We start from the raw sequence: 27,655 nt of genomic DNA, 5'->3' as shown, positions 1-27,655 counted from the left end.
GGTCCAGATGTCAGACGAAGTTTGAGGAAGAGAAGAAGATATGTGCGATGCCGTCTATGTTAACTAAATGGTGTTAACAAAAACAAACCAAAGGCACTTTTTAGGGCCACGTCATTGCCTCGAAAAGATTTATATTCTCTCTTTGCCATATTGATGTGTTTGTTTGTATATGTCTCTGTTTGTCCTTAGAGTAACGCGTATTCAGGTCAATCCCTTGCCACACTGTTCCGCCCGATTCAGGTCATCCCCATGCAAAATTTTTGGTAGTGTCCAATACTGTGACGACACCCCTGTTCAATTCCTATTGTCCGGACACAGGCCCAACCTTTTGTCTGTATGATTCTGTAATCTCTGTAATGCTAATTCCCATTGTCCGTAAAGTGTCCCCATTCACTAATGATGTCCATGTACAGTGGAAGTTTCTCACCGGTATAAACCTTAGCCGGCAGTTTTGTGGTTGCTTCCTGGCGATAGAGATGTGGAGGACGAATGTTGCTGAGTAACATCAGCCATGGTAAAGGACTAGGGCGTAGTGTTCCAGAGATTATACGAATTGTTGTGTCAAGCTGGACGTCAGTTAGCTTGGTATGGGACGAGTGAGCCCAGACAGGAGCGCAGTACTCGGCTCTCGAATAACAGAGGGCCAGTGCTGATGTCTTGAGCGTCTAAGCACTAGCGCCCCAGGTTTAGCCAGCCAGTTTGCGGAGTAGGTTGTTTCGAGTGCTCAGTGTTCAACAGTTTTATTCAGGTGGCTGTATAATGTCAGTGATCTGTTCAAAGTCACACCAAGGTATGTTGGTATCGGGTCGTGATTTATATACTGCCCACTGAAGAGTATGCAAAACTCAAGGTTCGAATTTGCAATGTTACGGTGGAAGACGGTGGAGACTGTCCTTGCTGTGCTTGGCTGTAGGTGCCATTTCTTGAAGAAGTCTGTCATTTCCTCCAGGTTCTTGTTCAGTACCCCCTCAAGCTCACTAAACAAGCGACTTTGGGTCCCGAGAGCAATGTGATCTGCGTACATGAGCTTGCGGGACTGTGTTTCAGGCAAGTCATTGATATAAACATTGAACATACTTGATGAAAGAACAGACTCCATTGGGAGTCCATTAGTCTGACGTCTCCACTAGCTGCACTTCTCTCGGATGTGTACTCTGAAGCACCTGCCGCGAAGGAACAGTTCGATAGTCTCAACTATCCATCGTGGAAATACTATGGAAATTTTCAAAAACAGCTATGCATGCCAGACCGTGTCACATACCACTGTTACATCACGGAAAACAATTCCAGTTTTAAGGTTCCTATGAAAACTGTTTTCAACAAACGGCGTGGACTTGATCGCAAGTGCTGAGGTCTTCCCTGAAATCTGCCCGCTCAACAGTTATAATGTTCTCCAAGTCCGGACCGATTCTTTGGAGAATCAGGCGCTCCGGCACCTTACAACCGTTCACATGATAAACATATACCATGAAGAATCAGGCGCTCGAGTACCTTAAAACCGTACACATGACACACATATATTCATTAAAGTTAGAGGGCAGACAAATTACAACCGATTACATTTCCAGCCAAAATAGATTTAAGCTACAGTTAGTTACATTTCCAACCAGCCAGACTCGCGTACAATGCTATATTAAGTCTAGACAGAGGTCCGACGAGTCTGATAAATCAGCCCTCAAATCTGTGTTGATACTGATGATGATATGTCAATGCAGTGAAACCTGTCCTGAAAGACCACTGTTATGTGAGACCACCGGTCTTGAGAGACCATATTCTCAATGCACAAATTTATTGATTATATAGCATTGTGACCTGTTATGAGAGACCACCTACCTTGAAAGACCAAAATTGTTTGGCAGAAAGGACGGTCTTTGGAGACAGGTTCAATTGTATTATTACAGTTTTGGGCAGGAACGGTCGTAGCAAACGCGGGGCCGGATTTGGTTAATTTTGGCTTCCCCTGGGTTTACGCGCGGGGTACCCTGTTAGCACGGCATTTGAAAATAAACTTTTAAACAAGTTTCATATGATATTGAACTTAACATTTTCTTACATCGGTTTAAAATAACTTTCTCTCGATAGATATCTTTTATAACAATTACCAACGCACGGGGCCCCCGTGAGCGGTCCAAAATTTGTGTACAAAAAATTTACTCTCTACATTTCAAAATGGTAGCCTAATGTTAATTTCCCAATATAGACTGTTTGCCTGTTTAACTAAGGCATCCCATTTTGCCCAATACAGACTGTTTGCCTGTTTAACTAAGGCATCCCATTTTGCCCAAAAGTGCCGGTGTTTATTACTCCCAAGCAGATGTCATCTGTTGTGGAAATGGGAATAAATGAATCTGTTTACTTATTACTAATATTTAACTGTCCCCATAGCTCACTTGGGGCAGTAGTATACTAACGGGGGTGGGGGGATGGCAGCTGCCCTGGGCTCCAGAGGTCTTGGGGTGATAAAAACATATGTGCCAAAGGTCTTGGGTCGCCAAAACCCCTTTGGGCCATCCCTATTTATGCTTTGAACAACTTACATTTGCAGCTGATTTTGTTATATTTCATACACTTTTTAATAAGATTATGCTAAAGCGATTCAAACTATAAGATAAAAAAATATTTTAAAAAATAAAAATAAAAAGACCATACACCATGTATGGACATATTAGTAAAGCCGTTCAAAATAGTCGCTCTGGTTTGGTAAGTCGAGCGTTGTATTTCGAACCAGGGCATCGCAAATACCATCTGGATTTTAATCTTTTTATGAAGTTTAATTAATGATCAAATAGTAAAATATGTTCTGTTTCTTAATAGTTTTGTTATCCTGTCAGATATATGTTTAAAAAGAAAGATGATGAAGAGAAAAGAAAAACGGTGGTCCCAGATCCATGCTCAAGGTCCTATCAAATATACGTTGACCCCCTGAATATAATTCTGCCAATTCCATCAAAGTTATTGAAACGCTTTTAAAAAATCGTACAATCATCGTGAGCGTTGCAGCGCTGCAGATCTCATCACTAAGGAAAACAACAATGGATACAGTTCCACAGAAGATTGAAATATTCGGTTTAATCAATGATATAAGTTTTCAGAAGGCACGATTTTGTGCCGAGGTATGTTGAGATTCTCTATACTCACTTTTATTCTAGCCAGAGTACTGAAACCATTGTGCATACAGACACACGGGACATTCATGGATGATATTCTCTATACATACTGGTATTCCTCTCTTCGACGATACGTTTTTGAAATTAATATAATACAAAATGTGTCATGTATCTACTTTCCATTTTATACTAGTACATTCATCCACGAACACGATGAATATGGTTTTCCGATGCTTTCTATGGCTGAATCCACTCATAGCCCACACGTGGAGCTCTTACAGTCCATATATAAATAAGTCAACGGCTTTCAAATACTACTCGCAGTCCCTCCCTTTAAAACCGTGTTTACTTTTGAATTTAGGCGCCTCTGGAAACGTACAATAATAATATGAAAATGTTGAATGATAATCCTAGGCCAACCAGTATATGGTGCAGTTATGGATCTAGCACTAATAAAACTTGCTGTTTTAAAGGCTCTTTCAAAGATTTTTCACTTTATTCATATCTGCTTGCATATTTTGGGTCCTGTGTAAATGCTGACTTGCTTTTCTGTGTATACAAATCATGTAATCCCTTCAGTGCATGCTCTGCTAAAGATTTGTTTCTGTTAGCGTAGCATAAATGCGAGGAGCTCTATATCAATTGTATAATTTCTTAGACTATCATCCAATACAATTGTGCAGATTATTGTTGATATTTTGTTTGGTCTCTGGCAGTTGAAATCTTATCATTGGTTTGAAAAGATGTTAAAAACATAAGACATTCAGTTGTGCTGTGTATCTCACAATCTGCATCACTCCAGTCTAAATGCACACTGATGTACTCATCTAATACATCCTGTAATCAAGTTTTGAATGAAGAACTATACTGTTGTTGCATTATTTAAACTTTCTTAAGAGCTTTTGTACCATGTATAAAATCCCAAATTATTTACTTCAGAGAAAGATATTTAATGCAGTGAAACCTGCTAATTTACTATAAATAAAATCAAAGGACAACAAATTAGATCCATTGTGGTCACTTGAAAATAGAAGTTTAAAATGACAATGGAATTATGAAAATGAGCTTATCAGTACCGTCCATTTTGATCATATATCTTTTATACAGGGTGGCTATTAGGTCACATTTTAATATATACAAGTTTAACATTTAAAAATATGTTAGTTCCATTTTATGTAATGAATATGTATTTTAATTAGTGTGTTTCATTTATTTTTTGCCAGTCTTCTTCATACCATGTTGCAGATACTTTTAAAACACAGATAATTTCCAGCAAATCATAAGAAAACAAAAAAATGTAATTTTAAGCAAGTAAAAAAGTACACTGTTGATGAAGAGATTTCCTTTTATTTTCATTTATATTTAATGACTTAGAGTCATCTGTTAGGAAAAAGTCTTAAAATGTTCTTGTCAAAAGTGGAAATTTTTATGTCATGGCCCCCAATTTTGGATATCTCCATCCTATTGCATTATAAATTCAGGGCAAATGACTTAAAATTTCACCTGCCCAGTAAATTATGATAAAATTTTAGACAAGGAAGTTTCCCCTAAGTCTGATGAATAATGGTACAGCAACCATATATAAAAATTTAGTTTTCTATCATGTTTTCAAACAAGGGAATAGGTTCAGTGTGCAATGTCAAATGCAAATTGCATTGTCTATATGCTGCTTACTTTAAGCACTGCATGTATTCTGAATAAATTTTTCACAACAATGAGTTGCATCAGTAAAACCAATTAAAATAATCCTCTCTCTTTAGCAGTACTCATTCTAGATCTTTTACATTCATAGTTTAATGATGAAGCTATATCATCAAAGGTGTTAAGAATAAGTCAGCACAAGGGGTTAACTATTAAATAACGTACTTTGAAAGCATTTAATATCACAAGAGGAAATACAGAAATGATAACAGTCAATGCAGTTTCTTATTTCTTCAATGTTTTGCGCGAATATTACAGATCATATTGGTATTTGTTTTATTTAATAGAAACAGTATTTGAAAATGACATTTTTATTCTTGCAGGATTTGTATAAAAAGGATCCAAATGTAGTCTCATATCCAGTTATTAAAGGCATGCTCGAGTTTGAATGGGATCTATTCATAGATGCAAAAAAGAAGGTTTGTACATATAAATCATGAAATGTCTGAAAGCTGTGTCACATTTAATACTGAATGCAATGTGTATTTTGATCTAAGCATTTGCAAGAATAATTTTCATAAAAGCCTGACTAAGCAGGCATATTTTAATTCCTTTTCATGAGGGTGTCAATTTTAACACCTAAACAGCAATATTGTTGAGTGTTACAAATCTATGCTCTTAAAAAAAGTAACAGAAAAGAGTGAAGACAACAAGCTCTACATAAAATTTAGCAAATAATTTATTTCACTAGAATACAACTTACAGTTTTGTAAATTGAGTCCAAAAATAATCCAAGAATTAAAAAATACATGTCTTATCAATAAAAAGTTCTAAGTGAATCTCATTTTAAATCCGAATGAAATTCAAGATGGAAGGCGATAACGTCTGTAATAACCTACAAAGAGCAGATGTGTCAACAGTCTCTTGTTGAATCACAGAAATATTATTCTAGGTTTGAATTCAGTATAAATTCCAGTGAATGTCTTTGTCTAAGAATTTTGATAGAGCACTTTTGTATTTCCAGAGAAAATAATCACTTAAATTCAATAATTTAAAGAAAATAAAATTCAGCCCAAAACTGGTCACAATATAAAAAAACTTAACGTGTCAAATGTTTTAAGCCCAAATGGCTAGGTTTTATCAAATCATCAGTAATACAACTAATTAAGATGCAACACAGACTCCCAGATGAGGGTCAAAATTTCTATCTTCTGAAGAAAAAAAAATAGAAGTTTGTTACCAATTAACACATGCTACTTGTCACATAGTCCAGGTATGACATTGACTCAACTTAATGATTCTTACTCTGAGAAAGATAAAAAAAAATAATTTAAAAATTGTTTACCAAAACTGTCACTGATTTTGGAACAAGGTCAGCAACTAGATACAATGTTTCTTTTATTAGTTGTTTACATAAAAAAATTTAAAAAAATTAAAAACATCAGTTCTGGACACTGTTAAATCCAGTAAACAATGTTACATTACAATAGCATGTAATGGAATATACATTTTTTTAAAACGAACAGACAGACAATTAAATTAAATATGCATAACATGAGAAAGATTTGAAACAATGGAAAATCAAAGAATCCCTCTGTCTACTTATCTGTCTATCACATTTATAGCTGTTTCACTGTTATTATGGCTAGTATCAGTATTTGTACTCGTAGTTCTCTTTAGGATCAATTTTCATTTTAAGATTCCCGGTGACTGTTTATGTTTTTCAACAGGAGCTTAGAGGAGAGTCCTGGGCTTTTAACAAGAAAGCAATTTGTTTTGCTAATGGCCAGCTGATAGGAGGTCCAGATGACTTTGTTAGCTGGGCCCAGGAGAAGTATAACTATGAGGAGTACAGACCAGATGCCCTATATGAGACTCTTCGAGAAGAGGCATACAAGTCACATCTCAACTCGAAAAAGGTTGGAACCTTAAAATTCCACTTAGTAACACACATATGATATTCCCTCTCTTCTAACCAGGAAGACTCCAAGACTTTAACTCATGTCAACAGGGAAATGCCATGATTAAACTTTGGTCCAAAACAATGTAGAAAAACATTAAATGTCCCGGAAGATAATGTCGAGGCTACTTTTTTATTATATATATATTTTTTTAAAAAATTACCCAGAAATTTAAAAATAATCTCTTTTAATGGCTGCTCTTCATGTGTATGATATGTACAGTAATAAAACTTAGAAAGCCGTAGTCCTTGTTTCAGTAGAAAGCCATAGTCCTTGTTTCAGTAGAAAGCCATATTACTTGTTTCTGTAGCATTTTTTTAAAAAATAAACCAGAGTTAAAAATTCTGCAAAAATGGCTTAAAAGAAGTAAAGGCATCCAAACTGTCTATGAATTCTTTGATGAACACATGAGGATATCACGTAATTTCCATGTTGAGACCTCAGAAAAGCAGAGAATGCTCTACCTCCTCCTTATTTGTACATTATCATTTTGTTTTGAAAATTCTTCTATTGATTGAATGAAGACTTATAAGTATAATGCACACTTTTCACGGAAATTGAACCAAACATGTAAAAATAAATTGGAACAGTTTATATGGTAAATCTTTCAGTTGGCACTGCTTGGTTGGCAAGCTGATGATCAGATTTGTTAAGCTGTCCATTGTAAAATCTGTTATGCAATAGCTGATTGACAGATATAACCTTTGATCCAGGGGTAAACTGATGGAATTTAAAAGTTTGATATATACTGGTATCTCCAGATGCAAAAGTGCTTCAACACACTGTTAAAGGAGGGCTGAACACATGAGCAAATTTAAAGTGACTCAGGGAGCTGTATGTCTAATTGGTTTGAGTATGGAGTAAGTGGTCAGTAACTCAGGTATGAACACATGTTAGACTGGGACCCCAGGATGATGTGCCAGGGTCCTTCGCTATCTCCAGGAACTTGAACCATGAGTTTTAGTGTGGAAGCTATTGAGATCATCATCTTATAATGATATATACACTTGCCAGTGCTGGGCACAAAAAATAAATTTATATATGCGACTGATATTAACTCAAGGGTCCATCCCAACCCTAGGACTTCCCTGATGAGTCACAACTTTGAAACTGTTGAGAACCTCACCTTATAACCACATCTACCTTATTTACCATATATGTTGGGTCACCATACATTAATTTTTAAAGACTATTATATAGGCTTACTGCACATTAAAAGACAAATTTGTCAGTATACATGCAACTGATTTTGACTCTAGAGTCCAGCCTTACTACCACAAGGGATTTTGCCCTTGAGACAAAAATGGGGAAGTACAGGAAGTTTTAGAAACACAGAATTCATGTTCATTTTTTGGTAAGAATTTTTTAAAAGACTAGATTATAATGCATGATTAATAACTTTGATAGTAGAAACAATATGTGTCATAGGTAAAACATGTACCTTTGAAAGAAAAATAAATTTTTTCACATTAGGCCTATGTGTCAGTGTATTTGATAATCAGTGCATAACACTGAAATAATAAAAGCATTTTCATTGATGCTTATGTTTGGGAAAAGGTGATATTTGAGTCAGGGAAATCTGTTAAACCTAAATAAGATGACAAGTAATATTTTTTGTTATTGTTACATAAATTGTCACAAAGGTAACAACAAGTCCACTAACAGGACTAAGATAACAACAAGTCTATTAACAAGACTAAGATAACAAGTCTACTAACAGGACTAAGATATTAACAAGTCTATTAACAAGACTAAGATAACAACAAGTCTATTAACAAGACTAAGATAACAACAAGTCTACTAACAGGACTAAGATAACAACAAGTCTACTAACAGGACTAAGATAACAACAAGTCTATTAACAAGACTAAGATAACAAGTCTACTAACAGGACAAAGATATTAACAAGTCTACTAACAGGACTAAGATAACAACAAGTCTACTAACAGGACTAAGATGTTCTTCTTTTTCTTGCAGCATGACTATGTGTACATGGATATTTCAATTTCTCATGAGCCTGTTGGCCGCCTGGTGTTTGAGGTAATCTGTGTATTGAATGACCTTTAATTCTTAATGAGGTACTCTGCAAATTAAATTTTTTAATGGAATATCATTATTAAAATCTCATACAGTGTCATTTATAGGTAGTCAGACAGATAGACAATAAATACTTGATGCATATAGTTTATGGAATATCATTATTAAAATCTCATACAGTGTCATTTATAGGTAATCAGACAGATAGACAATAAATACTTGGTGCACATAGTTTATGGAATATTATTATTAAAATCTCATACAGTGTCATTTATAGGTAATCAGACAGATAGACAATAAATACTTGGTGCAAATAGTGTAGTTGCCGTATTTATATCACAGGCATAACATTTAAACAGAGCTATTGTCTAGTCTCTCATGTTTTCATTGGTTTAGTTAAAACTGTATTCCAGTGAAGTTTTGCCTCTCATTCCCTTTTGGTTAATTTAAAGGTTCAGTTTGGAGGTTCCTGTTTAAACTTATTTTTTAATCTTGCATACTGAAAACCCTGTATTTTTTGTTACAGTAAGTGTATTTATCATCATTTATGAATAATTCTTTTGTGAAGTATAACTCACAGATGCTGACACAGGATTTATCTGTCCTTGATATGTACATGGAAGTGACATATCACTAGAACAAATGTGCTGACTATCATAGAGATTATAGTGTAGAGAATTTGTGAAAATTTTGCCATGTTCTTTATTTGCTATTTTCCATCATAAAATCTGTCAGCAAGGCTTCATGAAAATCTGTTTAAAGATAAAATTTCTCTGCCCTTTGAAAGGGGATGAATTATTTTTCAGTCTTCTTCTTCTTGACTACTTCTTTCACATGCTGACTTTCTCATATTTTCCTGATGATTGTGTAAATTATATGTCTGTTCATTCTTTTTTCAATGTTTAAAAGTATTTTTGATGACTCAATCATTTATGTGATATGCAGAAAGTAGAATGGGCAGTAGGACCTACTTGGAAAACTTGTGATAATACTTCTTTTCTTGACAAAGTATAATTCCCATTTTGCTGCAATTGTTTCTTCAATAACATTATGATTTAGAAAGAAAACATTAACCCTTTTTTCAGTTTTTGATTATGATTGTTTACCATGCTGCACAAAATATGTAACTTTTTACTTGAAATGGCCATGCAGTCAATACACTTGTACATTTTTAATTGGTTGGTTCATTCTAGAATGATGTCACCCATAACTTCAAATTGAGCCTTAGTCAAGCGGAGGTAATGTCGGTAATTTTGGACAGTTTAACTCTTCATTAAATTTAACACTGAATTTCATGAATTTAGCTGGAGTAAATTTTATCCTAAAAAATGCATTATTAATCCAGTCATAATATTGCACAAGAAAGCTTGTACTATTTAACTGTGAAGATTTTCTGCATAATTGATCTTTAAGATTAGTATTTTGTTCCATTTAAAACATAAAATAGTTGTTTTTCAAACCTATTTTTTTATTACAGTATATTTCTTAACTTTACAAAATATAAATTTTAACAATTTTAACTTGATATACACACAAGCCTAAGAATTTGCTCAACCTTTGTGTTATTGTATCTATAAGCATCAGGATACAATAATATAGAACATCTGTAAAATGGTAAGTTCAGGTTCATTACACAGATAAAAGATAGTGCTCTCATCTTTGCAGCATCGTTTTATAAAAGAACAGGAGTAACTTTTAGATATCATAAACATTATTTACATAATGTGTTTTTTTTATTATTATTTAATTCTGTTATTCATGATGTGCCCGTTTACTTAGTTTTTTTTTTCCAGTACAAAAATTGTGCTACAGTATCCCATAAATGATTTGACTAGGAACCAACAGGCAACATACCAAAATATATTCACTTATAAGTCAAGGCAAACTGCAAGCAACAAAGATCCTGATCTGTTGTCACATAATACACTTGCATATTACTCCTAACAAACTGTGCAGACCAAGATCATACAGTGCATTATGTGATGATGTATCTGGGTCTGTGCAGTTTGCAGTTGGACTTATTAGTGAGTGTATCTTGTAATTTATTATAAACCCATCACTTTTCCTCAGGCCGACCTAAAGCTTTGCATCAGGTATATATCTGATACAGATTGCAATTTCTTGCCATCAAGTATGACATCAACGAACAATGGTCATGTAAAGGGACTGCTAAAGTTACATTAATAATTATGAGTAGATGGATGGAATCAAACTAAAAAACAACATCATAAAATGTTGTCTTTTATTGCATACAAATTGTTCAGGATATATAATAATAGTCATCATCAACACAGTAACTTGATTTGTGTAATTGTATCATATTTCCTTTTAACAGCAGAAGGACATCAGACCATCCTCAATCCTTCAGGCATTGCAATATATGTTGTCCTTCTCTTTTCATACTCAGTGCAATACAAGCACCCAGGTCCAGTTACTGTACCGATAACCTGCATGTCTCTGCTCTCATTTCATATTCTGGTCTCTTTGCAAATGGTCTTGACAGTTTTCAATGTGACTGCAGAGATAGTTTATCAATAAATTACAGAAGCATGAAATCTTTGTACATTTGCTTTCATTGTTTAATCGAAATCCTGCTTGCAGCTTTTCACAGACCTTGTACCAAAGACCTGTGAAAATTTCAAGGCTCTTTGTACAGGAGAGAAAGGCAAATCCCCTGAGACAGATCACACTTTGAGCTACAAAAATTCACTCCTGCACAGAATTGTTCCTAATGGCTGGGTGCAGGGAGGAGGTCAGAGAATTTATTTTCATAAAAGTGGTAGAATTTTGTTAATGACTTTTAAAGCTTTTATCAGTGTACATAGTTAATTTAGGGTATGGGATCGGTTTGGAGGATCTGGAAAACTTATGTTAACATTTGTGTTTCAGTCAGTTTCTGAGGCATTGTTAATTGCTAATTCTAATACAACAGCCTGTATTTTATTTTATTAATTAAATAACATAAATCAGTTTAATTAACTTCATTTGATATAAGGAGTAATTGATGGTATTAACACATTTTGTGTGTGCATTCGATTGTACCATAATATTTACTTTTTGGTCTGTGTGGTGTACAAATGAAAAGATAATGCATTGCTAAAGTTGTCATATTGGATCCTAAGAGTAAGAGTACAAATTGTAGTTCTTTAGTTTTCTGTATACTGGCTAGAATTTTGCTCTACTCTCTTCATATGCACATATGTGCTGCAACTGACTATGACCAATTATTTTATCTCAGTTATATGGTATTCATGTCAACAGTCACAAGTGCTTCAGTTTCATTAGGTTTCTCTTCAGTCATTCACTGTTCATTACTTTAAATTTACCTGATATGTATATCGTTTTTATAGATTTCTTTCATGGAAGAGGAAATAGTGGAGAATCCATATATGGGGCTGTATTTGAAGGTAATTATTAGCATAATTATTAAGGCTGTAAAGTAATCACCTGTTCCAATTTGTTTGTCAGCCATTGAAAATTGTTTTGTAACCTGCAAAGTTTTGACATTATTTGCACATGAGCATGAGTTGGTTGCAAGTTTAGTCTTTTTAGCTCCAGTTTGGATAGTTACCATCCTTGCTTAATGACTATTTGATTTTCACAACCAGCCCAGCTAAGAAAATATTAAATATATTTTGATGCAGTTTTATGTAAGCACTGTCTGATAGACATAAATGTGTCTTTTTGGGAAGTTTTTGGCTTCCATTTTATTTTCAACAGAGTTATGGATCTGGTCAGTAAATTTCATGTCTTCACATTGGTAGTTGCTTTAACCAACCAAGCTCAGAAGTCACTCAATATTTCATAAGATCCATGACAATGCTGGTGTTATATGAGAGGCAATGGTATACTGGGGTGCTCTGACCATACCAGTGTTATGTGAGGGACAGTGGTATACTGGAGTGCTCTGACCATACCAGTGTTATGTGAGGGGCAGTGGTATACTGGGTGCTCTACCATACCAGTGTTATGTGAGGGTAAGTGGTATACTGAGGTGCTCTGACCTTACTTATGTTAAACAAGGGGCATTGGTTTACTTTGGTGCCCTGACCATACCAGTGTTAGATGAGAGGCAGCGGTATAATAGGTTGCTCTGACCATACCAGCGTTACATGAGTGGAAAGGGTATACTGGAGGGGAGAAGGCTGTATACAAATGGACCACTGTACCATTGTTTACTCACTTTCATTCTGTTTATGAGCTTCACGTTTATATTTCTTAAGTGCACTGTGACTCAGTCTTACTCTCTTATAAAGTTTTGGTTATTTTCACAATTTTAAAAGAACTTTTGGGATTTAGAGATTTACAATTATATTATTTGGAAATGTGGAAACCCTCATCAAGAGATACTGAAAAAAGTCTTTCTTAAAAAAAACATTTTATGTTTTGTATTTAATTTCATGCAATTTAATAATAGTTCACTGAATTCATTGATCATCTGTGGTGATATATCCATATATCAATCATATCTATTTATTATTTCCATTTTTTGTTATATATCCATATATCAATCATATCTATTTATTATTTCCATCCATGGTTATATATCCATATATCAATCATATTTATTTATGAGTTCCATCCATGGTTATATATCCATATATCAATCATATTTATTTATTATTTCCATCTTTGGTTATATATCCATATATCAATCATATTTATTTATGAGTTCCATCCATGGTGATATATCCATATATCAATCATATTTATTTATGAGTTCCATACGTTGATTCTTGTTTGATTACTTGTTACAGTTACTTTTTCTGATTAGTTTTATTTATCATTTCCTTATATCATTTGTTGAACTTAGTACACATCATTCTGTTAAATCCATTGTTGGACTTAGGTGCATTGCATCATTGCATCATTGCATCATTGCATCATTGCATCATTTCATCATTGCATCATTGCATCATTTCATCATTGCATCATTGCATCATTGCATCATTTCATCATTGCATCATTGCATCATTTCATCATTGCATCATTGCATCATTGCATCATTTCATCATTGCATCATTGCATCATTACATCATTGCATCATTGCATCATTACATCATTGCATCATTGCATCGTTGCATCGTTGCATCATTGCATCATTACATCATTGCATCATTGCATCGTTGCATCATTGCATCGTTGCATCATTGCATCATTGCATCGTTGCATCATTGCATCATTCAGTTACATTATAAATACATCTCATTCATGAAATTTCTTTCAGTGCTAAATCCAATCCTAGTTTCTTTCTGTTACAAATTAAAGTGTGAGAAGTTTGGTACAGACAAAGCTTTCAGCATCTTTGCTAAATCCAATCCTAGTTTCTTTCTGTTACAAATTAAAGTGTGAGAAGTTTGGTACAGACAAAGCTTTCAGCATCTTTGCTAAATCCAATCCTAGTTTCTTTCTGTTACAAATTAAAGTGTGAGAAGTTTGGTACAGACAAAGCTTTCAGCATCTTTGCTAAATCCAAACCTGGTTTCTTTCTGTTATAAATTATAGTGTAAGGAGTTTGGTACAGACAAAGCTTGACTGAAAGTGTGCTGGAAACTGATTGGAAACTGAAAGTAGTCACCTGAGTTACCAATGTGTACGAAATTCCAAATCAGTATCATGTGACAGTTTTTACCCAATCACATTTTAGAACACTAAGTCACTTGACAACAATTGGAATTATATGATTCTGTTAACTTTGAAAAATAAATCTTTGAATGTCATTTTTGTTTACCTCTAACTGGTGCCATTAGGTTTAGTTACGGCTGAACCTAATCTACTGTTACGAATATTGCAAGCAATAAAACTATTCCTATCCACAATGACATGCATGCATAATTATCATTATTAGTATGAGAGATTCACAAAACAAATGGTTTTATTTAAAATTGTTTAAGTTTGTATTTTATTTTATTCAGTGTCACATATTCTTTGTGGGAAATTAATTAATTAACGAATTAATGAATTTGTTTTATTCAAAGATTTTATTACTCTTTGTGAAAATGATTAATAAATTCCTTAAATTGTAGACGAATCATCCAAATTTTATATCTGATGATTGGACATTAATTTATTTTTAATTTTAGTGGGAAGGTTTATTGTCGTTACAGAGTGTACGAAAAGTTTTTAAACAAAGCTGAATTTGTCACCTATTTTTATCTGTTATACTTTCATTTGTACAAGAGGGAAAAATTAGCCCATGAAGATATGTTGCCAAACAAATGTTATATACATGTATGTGAAGAAGACTGAAATCAAGAAATATTATACTTCAAAACCTTAATTCATTGTTTTAGAAATTAATCTTGCATTATTGTTTGCAGTGGCCCTATAATATTTAACATTGTTATATACAGTTTTATTATCAGGAATGTTATGCTGTATCATTACATACAAAAGACAATTACAATTTCAGAATTACTTCCCCTTGGTAATACGCCTATATCCTTGGAGCATTTTCTCAAGCAATAATGACGGCTCTACATGTCCGCTAGTAATACAGTTGGGAATCATACATGCTGCCTTCCTCTTAGTTCCCTTAATTCTAAGCTTTCGATTAGGGACATTGTTATCAATGGACATTATCATATTTTCAATGCAAGTATTATTATTATTAATATTATTATTTAATATTATTGTTATTATTATTATTATTATTATTATTATTATTATTATCCTGAAAATTGGTCCTTGTACAGTTCAGGCTGCCATTATGTAACTAAAGCCAATGAATGATTCAGATAGGGGTTGCAACTCTTGCTATTTTAGAAAGCATCTATAGAATGGAAAAAAATTACTGCACTTATTTTATTATTTGTTGTTCTTAGAAGTGTTCCCCACCCCTTCACAGCTGTTTATATTCTCTCATCTCTTGTTTTAAGACTATTCAGGAATGGATTGGAGGGGAGGCAGAAAGGAAAACAAAAAATCTACTAAATATAACAAAAGAAAAATGCACACACACACACACATACAAACACACACACACACACGAACATGCTGTCACTCATCACTTGAAATTGGACCAGTGATTTATTCTTGCAAACAAGTATCGGGTATTATGCATACTTTCAGTAAACAGACACATTGACTTTTGCTTTGGTGCCCTTTTAAGGGGCCCTTTTGGAAACCCCCTCCAATACTTGACCTGATCCGGACCTGACTAAATGACACTGTGCAATCACACTCTGAATCAATGTCAGATTTGAATATCAGCCCAAAAATGTATGTCTTTTCAGATGAAAATTTTAGTATGAAGCATTCTAGAAGAGGTATATTAGGAATGGCCAACAAAGGGCGACACACAAATGGTTCCCAGTTTTACATCACACTACAGCCTGCGGCTTGGATGGACACAAAATATGTGGCTTTTGGGTAATTATTTTTATTTGCTTGACAGATGCATTCTTGATATATTTTTCTTACTTCCCTCATTTATGATACTCATTGGTCATAATTGCTGATTCTGTAGTCATTTTAATATGTGAAACAGGACTGGTTCTTTAGCCATTTTAATATATGAAGCAGGACTGGTTCTATAGTCATTTTTATATATGAAACAGGACTAGTTCTGTAGTAATTTTAATATATGAAACGGGACTGGCTCTATAGTCATTTTGATACATGAAAGAGGACTGGTTCTATAAACCTTTCCTGTAGACAGTGCTTATAATAATTGTCTCCTCCTAGCCGATAGGTGTCAGCAATAGCTTTGACCATTAAGGTGCTGATGAAGCCTGGTTACCTATCATGCATACTTTGTACTTTTGACTAGTTATGGTAACAGATCTGTTAACTTTACACACTTATTTCAAATTACTTAATAATTCATCTCTTGTAACTAAAACAACCAATACGGTCCAAGTGTCATTTAAAAGCAGATTCATAATGCACAACTTGATCAGATTAATGTATTACTCTTTGTCCTCTATTGAGAAACCACCTCTCTGGAGATTGTTTAATTGTAATAACTTAGTGCTATAAAGAGTTTCACTTCTTGCTGTGTGCATCTCAGAGGAATAAATTAATTTAAATATTTATGGTGTGATACTGTTAACAGATATATCAAAACAAATAACATAAACTGTGATGGATAAATCAATAAAATATAAGATTGTTTTATTACATGCATTTACTGGATTTATCTACATGTAATATCTGCACTGTAAACAATTTACTTTTATCTGCTTCATTCTTTCTTCCATTCACTTTTTCTTCAGTGATCATAATTACACAGATGTACTTATACGCGCTCAATATTCTAATTGATACAAATAATACACACTGAAATAACAACTAAAAAATCATTATGACACAATGCAGTGGTTTTGACAATAATTTAGCAATCGATAGTTTTGGTTTGCGTCTTAGAGAAGGTGTGTTTTACAAGAAGGGGTGGTGTTGATAAGAATTTTTCAATTGGTGCCGTGGTTTGTTTCTTTAATTACTGAGTAGACAAGGTTTCAGGATATGCATGATAGAAGCAAATATCTTGTCTCTTGTTATCAAATTATATTGTACGCAGGAAGTGGTGGTTTTCGGCAAGAATTTAGCTGGCAAAAAGGTATTTTTGTATGAGTACTAGATTTAATAGGACCAATAAATCATGGTCCTAATTCATGCAGTAAGAAGACTTAAAAAATTACATAAGTCACATTGTGAATTGTTGATCTTCTCTTTTTCATAACTTTTGATCTCTGAGTTTTATCCTATACCTGTTTCATAACTGTAAAAATCAGAATTGTGACTTTTTGTCCTTTGACCTTCAGTCCTACAATCGGGTATCTAAGTCACTATCTCCTCTCTCCCACTCATTGCACCAAGATGTTAGTAGGGTAGTAATTCGAGGATGGAGGCATTTTAAAATACTTTAAAGTGTTCTATTGTCAGGTCAGCTCATACTGCATCATTCTCAAATTTAAGGTGTTATGTACGCTTTATCTGAAAGACCATAACTGACTGATGATTGTAAATCTGGAGCATGTGTCAAAACTATTAGGCATTTTGCATTCACAGATATAACATTTCATCATTTTATTTTTTATCCAAAAGCAGCTCTTATGATCATTCTGTGATTTTATTGCATTTTAAAGCAATTGATTATGTCCGAAATTTACGGACCGGACTCGATCTGGTCCACTAAATTAGGAATAACTGGGAAGAAGACTTAATTGGAATTGCCCAGATATTATATTTAATTAACTTTCTAATGATGCTAATTATTTTTAATTTAAAATTACTCTTATCTGTTTTAGTATAAAATATTACTTATCTACACATGTAAGCTTTTCTGTTGACTTGACTACTTGAGATAATTGCTGGTATTCAGAATCAACACGTAGGCAATAATCGTCTCTAAGGCAAACCATAGAGGTGAATCAGTACTGTAATGGTGGACAGTCACGTGACACAAATATGGCCACGCCCATGGAAATAAAAATGTAAAGGTCTTTAGTCATTTTGATATATGAAAGAGGACTGGTTCTATAGTCATTTTGATATATGAAAAAGTACATTATTTATCTTTATATTAATTTCTATATGATAGGCTGGTCAAATTCTGACCATTAGGGTAATTTTGAGCACTGAAATACTATGTACATGTATTACAAAAGATCATCTTTTCATAATACTGACATGCAAAGTGGCTTGTCTCTCAGGTGTACATGAATATCAGGTACAGGTCAATTCCAGCACACAGGATACTCCATGTCTGCCAGCCTACCAGACTGTATTGTTCTTGTTTTTTTTATAAACTCAGATTTTGAGTTTCCAAGTTGGACAAGTGCAATAGTTCTCTCTCTCTCTCTCTCTCTCTCTCTCTCTCTCTCTATATATATATATATATATATATATATATATATATATATATATATGAAGACATAGAGCTTGACAGGAAATTGAAATTTGAATAAAAGAAAATAACATATCTATTTTCCTTTAAGTATGTATTACACTTAAAAACAAGAATAAAGACTTAGTATTGCCGAATATTATCACTGCACACCTACACACACATGTGCTAAAAGTCACATAATGACAACCACACAGACATAAAAGCCAAAGTACACCAAGTGTCTGTCTTTAATATCCATTGGACAATGAAATGCAGCCCTAATTAGATGCAGTCTGTGTTCCTCTGAGTAATTCAGTAACAGGGTTTGAAGTTAATGCAAGTGTCACATTCATCTTTGGGCTATTTTCTTTCTGGATGGCAATATATGAATACAGTTTTGCACTGCAGTCAGTTTCATCATCAGGTGAGGATCCCCATTCCTGTAGCATTTTGGCAGTGATCCACAACACTTTCCAGGGTTGCATTGACTGAGTTGATCAGACTCAGCCTGGAACTGATTAGCTTTCCCATTGCTCCTCTTACTTCTGCCAAATCCAATTTGAGGCTTTCGTAGTCATTTGCCAACCTTGGTGACTGACTTTCTACAGCTAGCTCCTGTAATCCTGATGACTTCCATGGCATGCCAAAGGTCTGTGATTCAAAGCCATGGCATCCTATTTCCACCAGTAGATTCCAGGCCTTTCATCCATTCTGCTGGCACTCATGGATGAGTGGCTGATACATGGCCAGTGTCCTCTCATGGGCCTCCTCCATTCTAGCTTCTCACATCACTGCCACTTCCAACAAAATCACCTGTTTGGTACCTCCTGACCACAGAACCGTATCAGGTCTGAAGTTGGTGTTATAGGTGTCTCTTGAGAATTTCAACTGTTCTTTTATATCTGCCAGCATTTCACCATCCTGCACTATTGTTCAAGCATCTATGGAGATCTTATCAAATTTTTCTCAGCATAGAAAATGATCTTTATGTATCTGCATTGCTGCGGGGAATGTAAAGCATGAAGGTCTGAAGCACTATTTACAACTGAGTACTTTGGCTCATATTATATTGTCTATCAGTGATTGTTTAAATATGTCAGTTACTTTTGTGATTGAGCTCTACATTCATGCAATGACCCAATGCTGGATGGTGTTGTTCATTCAGCAGATCTTGTACACGCCAGAATAACTTACATTTATATGGTGTTTTTGCAGTTTTTGTGAAGAATAAAATGCTCTCCTTTGCTGCTATGCTTCACAAAGTCCAACTCATCAACCAGGAGTCCTGAAATTTAGTTTTGCTGGGCATCACTCACCTCACAAATTGCTCATCCTTCCAGAATCACAGCTGCATTACTAAACATTTTGTCTTAAAAGTTAATTACGCTAAGTCTTATTCTCTATTCTGACTACCAAAATATTCATGTATTGCATTTTATATACATGTATGGACAGGGACTTCAAGGGGGGGGGGGGGCAAGGGGGCTTCCCCCCACCCCTGAATTAGCATGTGCTGTAAAATGTAAAATTGCTGTTGCCTATATATGAAAATTAACAAGCTTGTTAAGTTCTGTCCCACCTCCAAATCAAGTTTTGCCCACACCCCAAAAAAAGTTGAAATGACATCCCAGTGTATCGAGTATCTGAATTCAAAGAAATATTGCCACTAATAGTGAACTTGCCAATAATCTTTAATAAAGATGGATTAAACATTGCCAATTTAGGCAATGATGTGTTATAACTTTTGTTCTTGAACACACATCTCTTTGATTTACCAAATGTTTTATGAATTGAGGTTTCCACTTAGTACACTTTACCTATGTAAATTAGCCTAATTGGTTCTCCCACAGCAATTTTTAAAGGATTCTGCACTAAGTTATTGTCAGCCAATTGAATAATCTGGAAATGGTGGTTGTTTGTCTCAGACAGCTTTTAATTTTAATTGCCACTATGACAGTTAGTTATATGAACTGTCCAGATGACAGTTTTACATGAGCTCTAATCAGGACTTGTTACTGTTTATGCAGGTAACAGGTAACTGGAATGTACTGTGGTGGTTAAGAATGATCTCTATCTCTCAGATTTTTTGTGTGTGTTCATGACAGATGCTGATGCAATAATGAACCAACAGAAGATAATTTTAATGAATGGGAAGCTGTGTTGGTGGAAGTTTATCATAGTGTTGATGTTTAGTGCATAGCATACATACTCGCTTATAAGACAAGTTCAGCTGCAAGCTGCACAGACCCAGATCTGCCATCACATAATTCACCGGTAGATCTGGGTCTGTGCAGTTTGTTATGGGTAATCAGTAAGACAAACAAGATAGACTCTGATATTGTAGGTGCATTATGCTATGGCAGATTCATCTTATAAGTGAGTACATACAGTATGTTGAAAACATTAAGAGTGAAAATGATGAAAGTGTAATTTAAAATCTTACAGGAAGTCACATATAGAATCTTACAGGAAGTCCCATATAGAATTTTACAGGAAGTCCCATATAGAATCTTACAGGAAGTCACATATAAAATCTTACAGGAAGTCCCATATAGAATCTTACAGGAAGTCCCATATAGAATCTTATATGAAGTCACATATAGAATCTTATAGGAAGTCACATATAGAATCTTGTAGGAAGTCCCATATAGAATCTTATAGGAAGTCACATATAGAATCTTACAGGAAGTCACATATAGAATCTTACAGGAAATCACATATAGAATCTTACAGGAAGTCACATATAGAATCTTACAGGAAGTCACATATAGAATCTTACAGGAAATCACATATAGAATCTTGTAGGAAGTCCCATATAGAATCTTATAGGAAGTCACATATAGAATCTTATAGGAAGTCACATATAGAATCTTACAGGAAGTCACATATAGAATCTTACAGGAAGTCCCATATAGAATCTTACAGGAAGTCCCATATAGAATCTTACAGGAAGTCCCATATAGAATCTTACAGGAAGTCCCATATAGAATCTTACAGGAAGTCCCATATAGAATCTTACAGAAAGTTACTTGTATTGCCAGTAAATGTTCTAGACACAATGATGAAAAGTGCCATAGTCTATCAACATGGTCAGTGAAAAACAGACAATCAGTCAATATTAATGTGTTCTTAATTATGTTCTTATACTATACAATATGCTACTTATAATTTTTAATGTGTTCTTATTCTATACAATATGATATTTATATTTTAATGTGTTCTTATACTTTACAATATGATATTTATATTTTTTAATGTGTCATACAGTTGATGTATAATGTGCTTTTGCTTAAATTTTTTGCATCTTGTGTTTTTTTTTATAAAAAAACTTATGATAGGCTGCCTTTGTAATAAAAAGAGAAATAAAATTGGAACAGTGTTAATCTTTTCTTGATAAAATGCCCTCATAGTGTAGGCATTGACTCAAAAGACACCATAATAACTCCTCATTTAGCACTTCTGGATATATTCCTCAATCTTGAGTGTCCTGTTTTTACAAATATTCATTGTACATGTGAAATAGTAGGTATCCAATGGTAGTCAAAATATGACCTATTTTCTCAACATGAAGGAAAAGATTAAAAGCCATTTTGTTAATGTGACATAAATTTTTCATGTAATGCAATATTGTTACATTCCATCTTAGACTATACTGGTTGCATCATGAAAGGGAAACTTGTCTGCAGAGATCTGTACTCAAGTGACAACATACATTTGCCTTTATTGACAGCTGTCCTTTATACAGATGATAATATAAGAGTAGTGGGGTCCAGTAAACATTATCCTAGATGTGTCCTCTGTATGGAGATCACAGTCCACCTAATTACGTTTTTTCCATCTGTGAAATAATGGATTAGTCTCAGCATCTTCTCTCCTGTCCAGAACAAAACTTCTAAAGGATTAAAAAAAATCTGACAAGTTTAGCACAATTAGCATGCTTGTATGTACTAGTATAAATACTATGTCATCTGGCAAGTTTAGCACAATTAGCATGCTTGTATGTACTATTTTACTTACTATGTCATCTGACAAGTTTAGCACAATTAGCATGCTTGTATGTACTAGTATAAATGCTATGTCATCTGACAAGTTTAGCACAATTAGCATGCTTGTATGTACTATTTTACTTACTATGTCATCTGACAAGTTTAGCACAATTAGCATGCTTGTATGTACTAGTATAAATGCTATGTCATCTGACAAGTTTAGCACAATTAGCATGCTTGTATGTACTATTTTACTTACTATGTCATCTGACAAGTTTAGCACAATTAGCATGCTTGTATCTACTAGTATAAATGCTATGTCATCTGACAAGTTTAGCACAATTAGCATGCTTGTATGTACTATTTTACTTACTATGTCATCTGACAAGTTTAGCACAATTAGCATGCTTGTATGTACTAGTATAAATGCTATGTCATCTGACAAGTTTAGCACAATTAGCATGCTTGTATGTACTATTTTACTTACTATGTCATCTGACAAGTTTAGCACAATTAGCATGCTTGTATGTACTAGTATAAATGCTGTCATCTGACAAGTTTAGCACAATTAGCATGCTTGTATGTACTATTTTACTTACTATGTCATCTGACAAGTTTAGCACAATTAGCATGCTTGTATGTAGTATTATACATACTATGTCATCTGATGAGTTTAGCACAATTAGCATGCTTGTATGTACTATTTTACTTACTATGTCATCTGACAAGTTTAGCACAGTTAGCTTGCTTGTATGTAGTATTATACATACTATGTCATCTGATGAGTTTAGCACAATTAGCATGATTGTATGTACTATTATAAATACTATGTCATCTGACAAGTTTAGCACAATTAGCATGCTTGTATGTACTAGTATAAATACAATGTCATCTGACAAGTTTAGCACAATTAGCATACTTGTATGTACTATTTTACTTACTATGTCATCTGACAAGTTTAGCACAATTAGCTTGCTTGTATGTACTATTTTACTTACTATGTCATCTGACAAGTTTATCACAATTAGCATGCTTGTATGTACTAGTATAAATACTATGTCATCTGACAAGTTTAGCACAATTAGCATGCTTGTATTCACTGTTATACATCCTATGTCATTTAACAAGTTTAGCACAATTAGCATGCTTGTTTGTACTACCGTAGTATGCATACTATGTCATCTCAGAAATAGTAATTGAGTTGTTTATCTTCTTTTTAAGTTGTCTCCAAGCTACTTTATATTTTACTTTGATATACAAAGCACATCAATGCACAGACAAATTAATAAACTGTTTTAAGTGCTATGTAATTCTGGTCCTGAATTTGTCTGTACATTTGTTTGTTTGTTTGTTGTGGGGTTTAATGCCATTTTTCAGCACACGATAGGCTATGCATGGCGGCCAGTATTAATGGTGGAGGATGAACCCAGGGAAACCCCAGGAAGAACCACTGACACACGAGAAGCTACTGGCAAGCTTTCTCACATTCCCACATTGGCCAAATCCTAGACTTGAATCCATGCGGACAGAGGTGAGATGGCAGTGATCCGTAACGGAGAGCGCTTTAGACCACTTGGCCACTTGGGCCACCTGTCTGTACATTTAAGCAATAAAATAGAATTTAATGTATCTCAAAAGACAAACTGTATAGACCAGATCTGCTGGTACATTACTTAACAGCAGATCTGGTCTATACAGTTGGATCTGAACTAGTATGTTAATACATATAGTTCATACACTGGTGCCATAATAACTGTGTCCAGTCTATTTCTCACACTGATTAAATATCTACTTATCTAACTGTTGGCATGTGTGTTATGACAGACTTTGATTAAATAATTAATTGAGCTTTCTAATTTAATATGACATGGTCATTTAGTCTGTGTATCACTTATTTTGCAAAACAATCACAGCTTTTGATCGTTCTCTCATTGAAATAACGTACACATAGAAACAAACGTACGTGTACCATAGGCCAGAAAAAGAAATATGTGTTTCTTATTGCACTGGTTTTAAAATCAGAGTAGGTAGGTAGTCTTTTGTTTTTTTAAACATATATATTATAATGTTTAGCCTATATAGTGTTTTAAGTACTTGAAGTACTGGGCTAAACCAGCTCAGTTAAATGCATAAATCCATTTTAGGTTTTAATTTTTCCCTGGGGTGGGGTGGGGGGTCAGCAACTAAAACATGAATGCTCTGTTGACAAGAAACACATATTTTTGGGGTGAGTGGGGCCATACTTATTTTTGGGGTGAGTGGGGCCATATACATTTACTTGTAATAACAATGTAATTCTGCTACATATTAATCAGTATTTTGCACAGTGAACATTGTAAGAAATGAAAAATATAAATGTCATTGTTTAAGACTATACTTTTCATACAGATGGGGTAATAAAATTTGCTATCGAAGGAAGATAATATTAGTGGAACTGTGATAAAACAGGAATGTGTCTAAATTGGTATTTCACATAGTCTTGGGGTGATTCAGTTTACATCCTTGTTAATGTGTTGAGTTTTATGTAGTTTGTCAATATTGCCAAAATAAAGATAAACAACCCTGAAGAAAACAATAAAAAACAGTCATTCCTAAATACTCACAGAAAATAATCCATATAGTACTGGTATGAAATTTTTTTCTCTCCAAAAACATAAACCACCAGTATTTCAAACTGGAATATAACCTTTTTCTGTTGTTTTTTTGTTTTGTTTTTTTCTTCTTCATTTAGACTAAAAGATGAAGGAGTTATTTACCTTTACTCAGTAACCTTTTCTCTTGTCTGGGACAAAAGGCCAATGCTTAGAAGCATTTCAAATGAAGGAGTTATTTCCCTTTACTCAGAAACCTTTTTTCTTGTCTGGGACAAAAGGCCAATGCTTAGAAGCATTTCAAATGAAGGAGTTATTTCTCTTTACTCAGTAACCTTTTTTCTTGTCTGGGACAAAAGGCCAGTGCTTAGAAGCATTTCAAATGAAGGAGTTATTTCCCTTTACTCAGTAACCTTTTTTCTTGTCTGGGACAAAAGGTCAATGCTTAGAAGCATTTCAAACATGCATCTTCTCTAAAATCAGATTTGTTTAATAAAACATTCAAATTAGTTCTGGAAACTGATTCTTTTCATTTCAGTGCAGAATGCATAGATTTCTCTTATCTTTAATGCAGATCATTTCATTCTTTATCAAACAGTCAGGTGATTGAGGGAACGGACACACTGAAGGCAATAGAAGAACAAGAGACAATGAATGAACGTCCCAACAAAGACATTATCATCACTGACTGTGGAGTTTGCGTGTATGAATTTTAGAGAAGAACATCAAGTGTGACATTGAAAAATGCAACTTTTCTAAAAATCTCACTTTGAAATATACAAGACTGTGCTGACCAGTATGGCAATATATAAAGTCATGAAACCAGCACATCAATGGAATTTCTTTTCACCCTTCTTGTGGTAACAAATATTTGCAAAAGATGTTACCATACAACCATTTACAAGGAATTACAGATTTGGTAACTATTGCATAAGATCATATACAAGTGTCAAGAACATGTGTGCTGGTATATTGTTTAAAATGAATAATGTGTATTGTTTAATGTTTCGGATATACACAAGCATATTGATAATGTTTTGAAACCATCATAAGTCTTCTTATCTTTTCTAATATTTTCATGTACTTGAAACCTTGGTTAGTTTCTTTCATGAAATAAAATTTTGAATTAGTAGCACTACATTAGTTGGTTATATCTGAAGTTTTGTCACATAGCTAGGGTTCTTCAGATGTGTATTGTAGGGCACATTACCATGTATACTAAACCATAAGTCGAGTCCATCTGAAAATTGCATATACCCAGATCTACCATTGTATAATGCATCACTAGATTTAGGTCTATGTAGTTTGTTAGGAGTTATCAGTAGAACAAGCAGCATAGACCCTGATTTGCCAGGGTATTATGTGACGGAATATCAGCATCTGTCTTATTGGCAGTTGGTCTTCATTTATACGTTTATATGGTAAAAATATGTAAAGATGCAAACCTTGAACACGCTTACCATGTACAATTTTGGCAACACTGTATACTCATGTGTAATTGAGTGTGCCTACCTATGCTCCTGGTGCATTTCATTCCTTCCAATAACAAAAGCTCTTCATAAGTTATCTGTATTTAGATAATGAATTAAATCTACCTGATTGGCAAAATTGTGTAATCTTAATCTGTGATGGCAATTTTTAAAATAAACTTGTGACATAGTACATTTCTTCAGACAGTTCATTGAAAAACATGTTTCTGTTACTGATTTATAGTAAATGTAATAAATGGCATATCTTTTGAATTGATTTTCTAGTATTTTTTTCACCAGTTTGCAGTCGTTTAATCATCCATAATTTTGGTTAGATTATTGAAAATACTCTCAAAGGTTATACATTGTAACCGGACATGTGATGTCAGTTTTTTGGATATCAAAGTAAAAATGTGACTGAGCTGTTCATTTATTCATAAAGCTCTGCAACATAATACACACAGTTTGGTATCTGTATCAAAGAAGCTAATTTGGATAGAAATGACATGAACATTGTAATCTATTTGATAGGAAATGTTATTATAAATGTATGAATATGCTTGTTATTTTTCCCCTCAATACACCATGCGAGTTTGTTTAAACACTCAAACTGAAGATTTCATGAACACGGAACCTAGACCTGTGGCATAAAAAATTTGGATTCAGTCATCAAAACCTAAATCTATTTTTAGATATTTACATGTCAGCTTGTACAGGGAGGGACTGCTATCATGTTATTAACTGTACAAATGGATACTGAAATTTATTTCTTCCTTCATTTGGTTTGTCTCAAAATCCTTTTATCTGTTAATTGTTCATAATGATAATTTCTTGTGGAAGATGACAGTACATGGAAACCTGTCACAGTGGACATTTCCATGGAAGAACACCTGCTTCGCATCTGCCAACACTTACAATTTTGCCATAAGTCTTACAAAAATTACCCTTAAAACACGGACTTACTGCATATTAGCAAAAACTACAGAAAAATTATGGTGGCTGAAAAATCCGGATAATTGGTTCATCCATAT

The 27,655-nt window shown here is 34.0% G+C and overlaps 1 protein-coding gene across 1 annotated transcript; it reads left to right on the top strand.

Moving 5' to 3' along the window:
- The first annotated feature begins 3,001 nt into the window (after nt 1–3,001).
- Nucleotides 3,002–26,897, top strand: LOC149801153 (peptidyl-prolyl cis-trans isomerase-like). The gene is made up of 8 exons (XM_089955172.1): nt 3,002–3,113; nt 5,132–5,227; nt 6,479–6,667; nt 8,687–8,749; nt 11,348–11,498; nt 12,097–12,153; nt 15,982–16,117; nt 25,754–26,897. Exons 1-8 carry the CDS (start codon nt 3,033–3,035, stop codon nt 25,869–25,871), a joined length of 891 nt encoding a protein of 296 aa, XP_089811298.1. The 5' UTR covers nt 3,002–3,032; the 3' UTR covers nt 25,872–26,897.
- Nucleotides 26,898–27,655: the final 758 nt, after the last annotated feature.

This window comes from Sinohyriopsis cumingii, chromosome 4 (genome assembly GCF_028554795.1).
Source record: "Sinohyriopsis cumingii isolate HCF-2022 chromosome 4, ASM2855479v2, whole genome shotgun sequence".
Classification (NCBI taxonomy): Eukaryota; Metazoa; Mollusca; class Bivalvia; order Unionida; family Unionidae; genus Sinohyriopsis; species Sinohyriopsis cumingii.
This window is presented reverse-complemented; position numbering and strand designations above follow the sequence as displayed.

What these genes read in the sequence shown, in the direction of transcription:
- LOC149801153 (XM_089955172.1), top strand. Translation starts at nt 3,033, where the DNA reads ATGGATACAGTTCCACAGAAGATTGAAATATTCGGTTTAATCAATGAT. An exon ending in TCATAGATGCAAAAAAGAAG is followed by an intron (nt 5,228 to 6,478) that starts GTTTGTACATAT and finishes GTTTTTCAACAG; the next exon opens with GAGCTTAGAGGAGAGTCCTG. An exon ending in ATATGGGGCTGTATTTGAAG is followed by an intron (nt 12,154 to 15,981) that starts GTAATTATTAGC and finishes ATGTCTTTTCAG; the next exon opens with ATGAAAATTTTAGTATGAAG.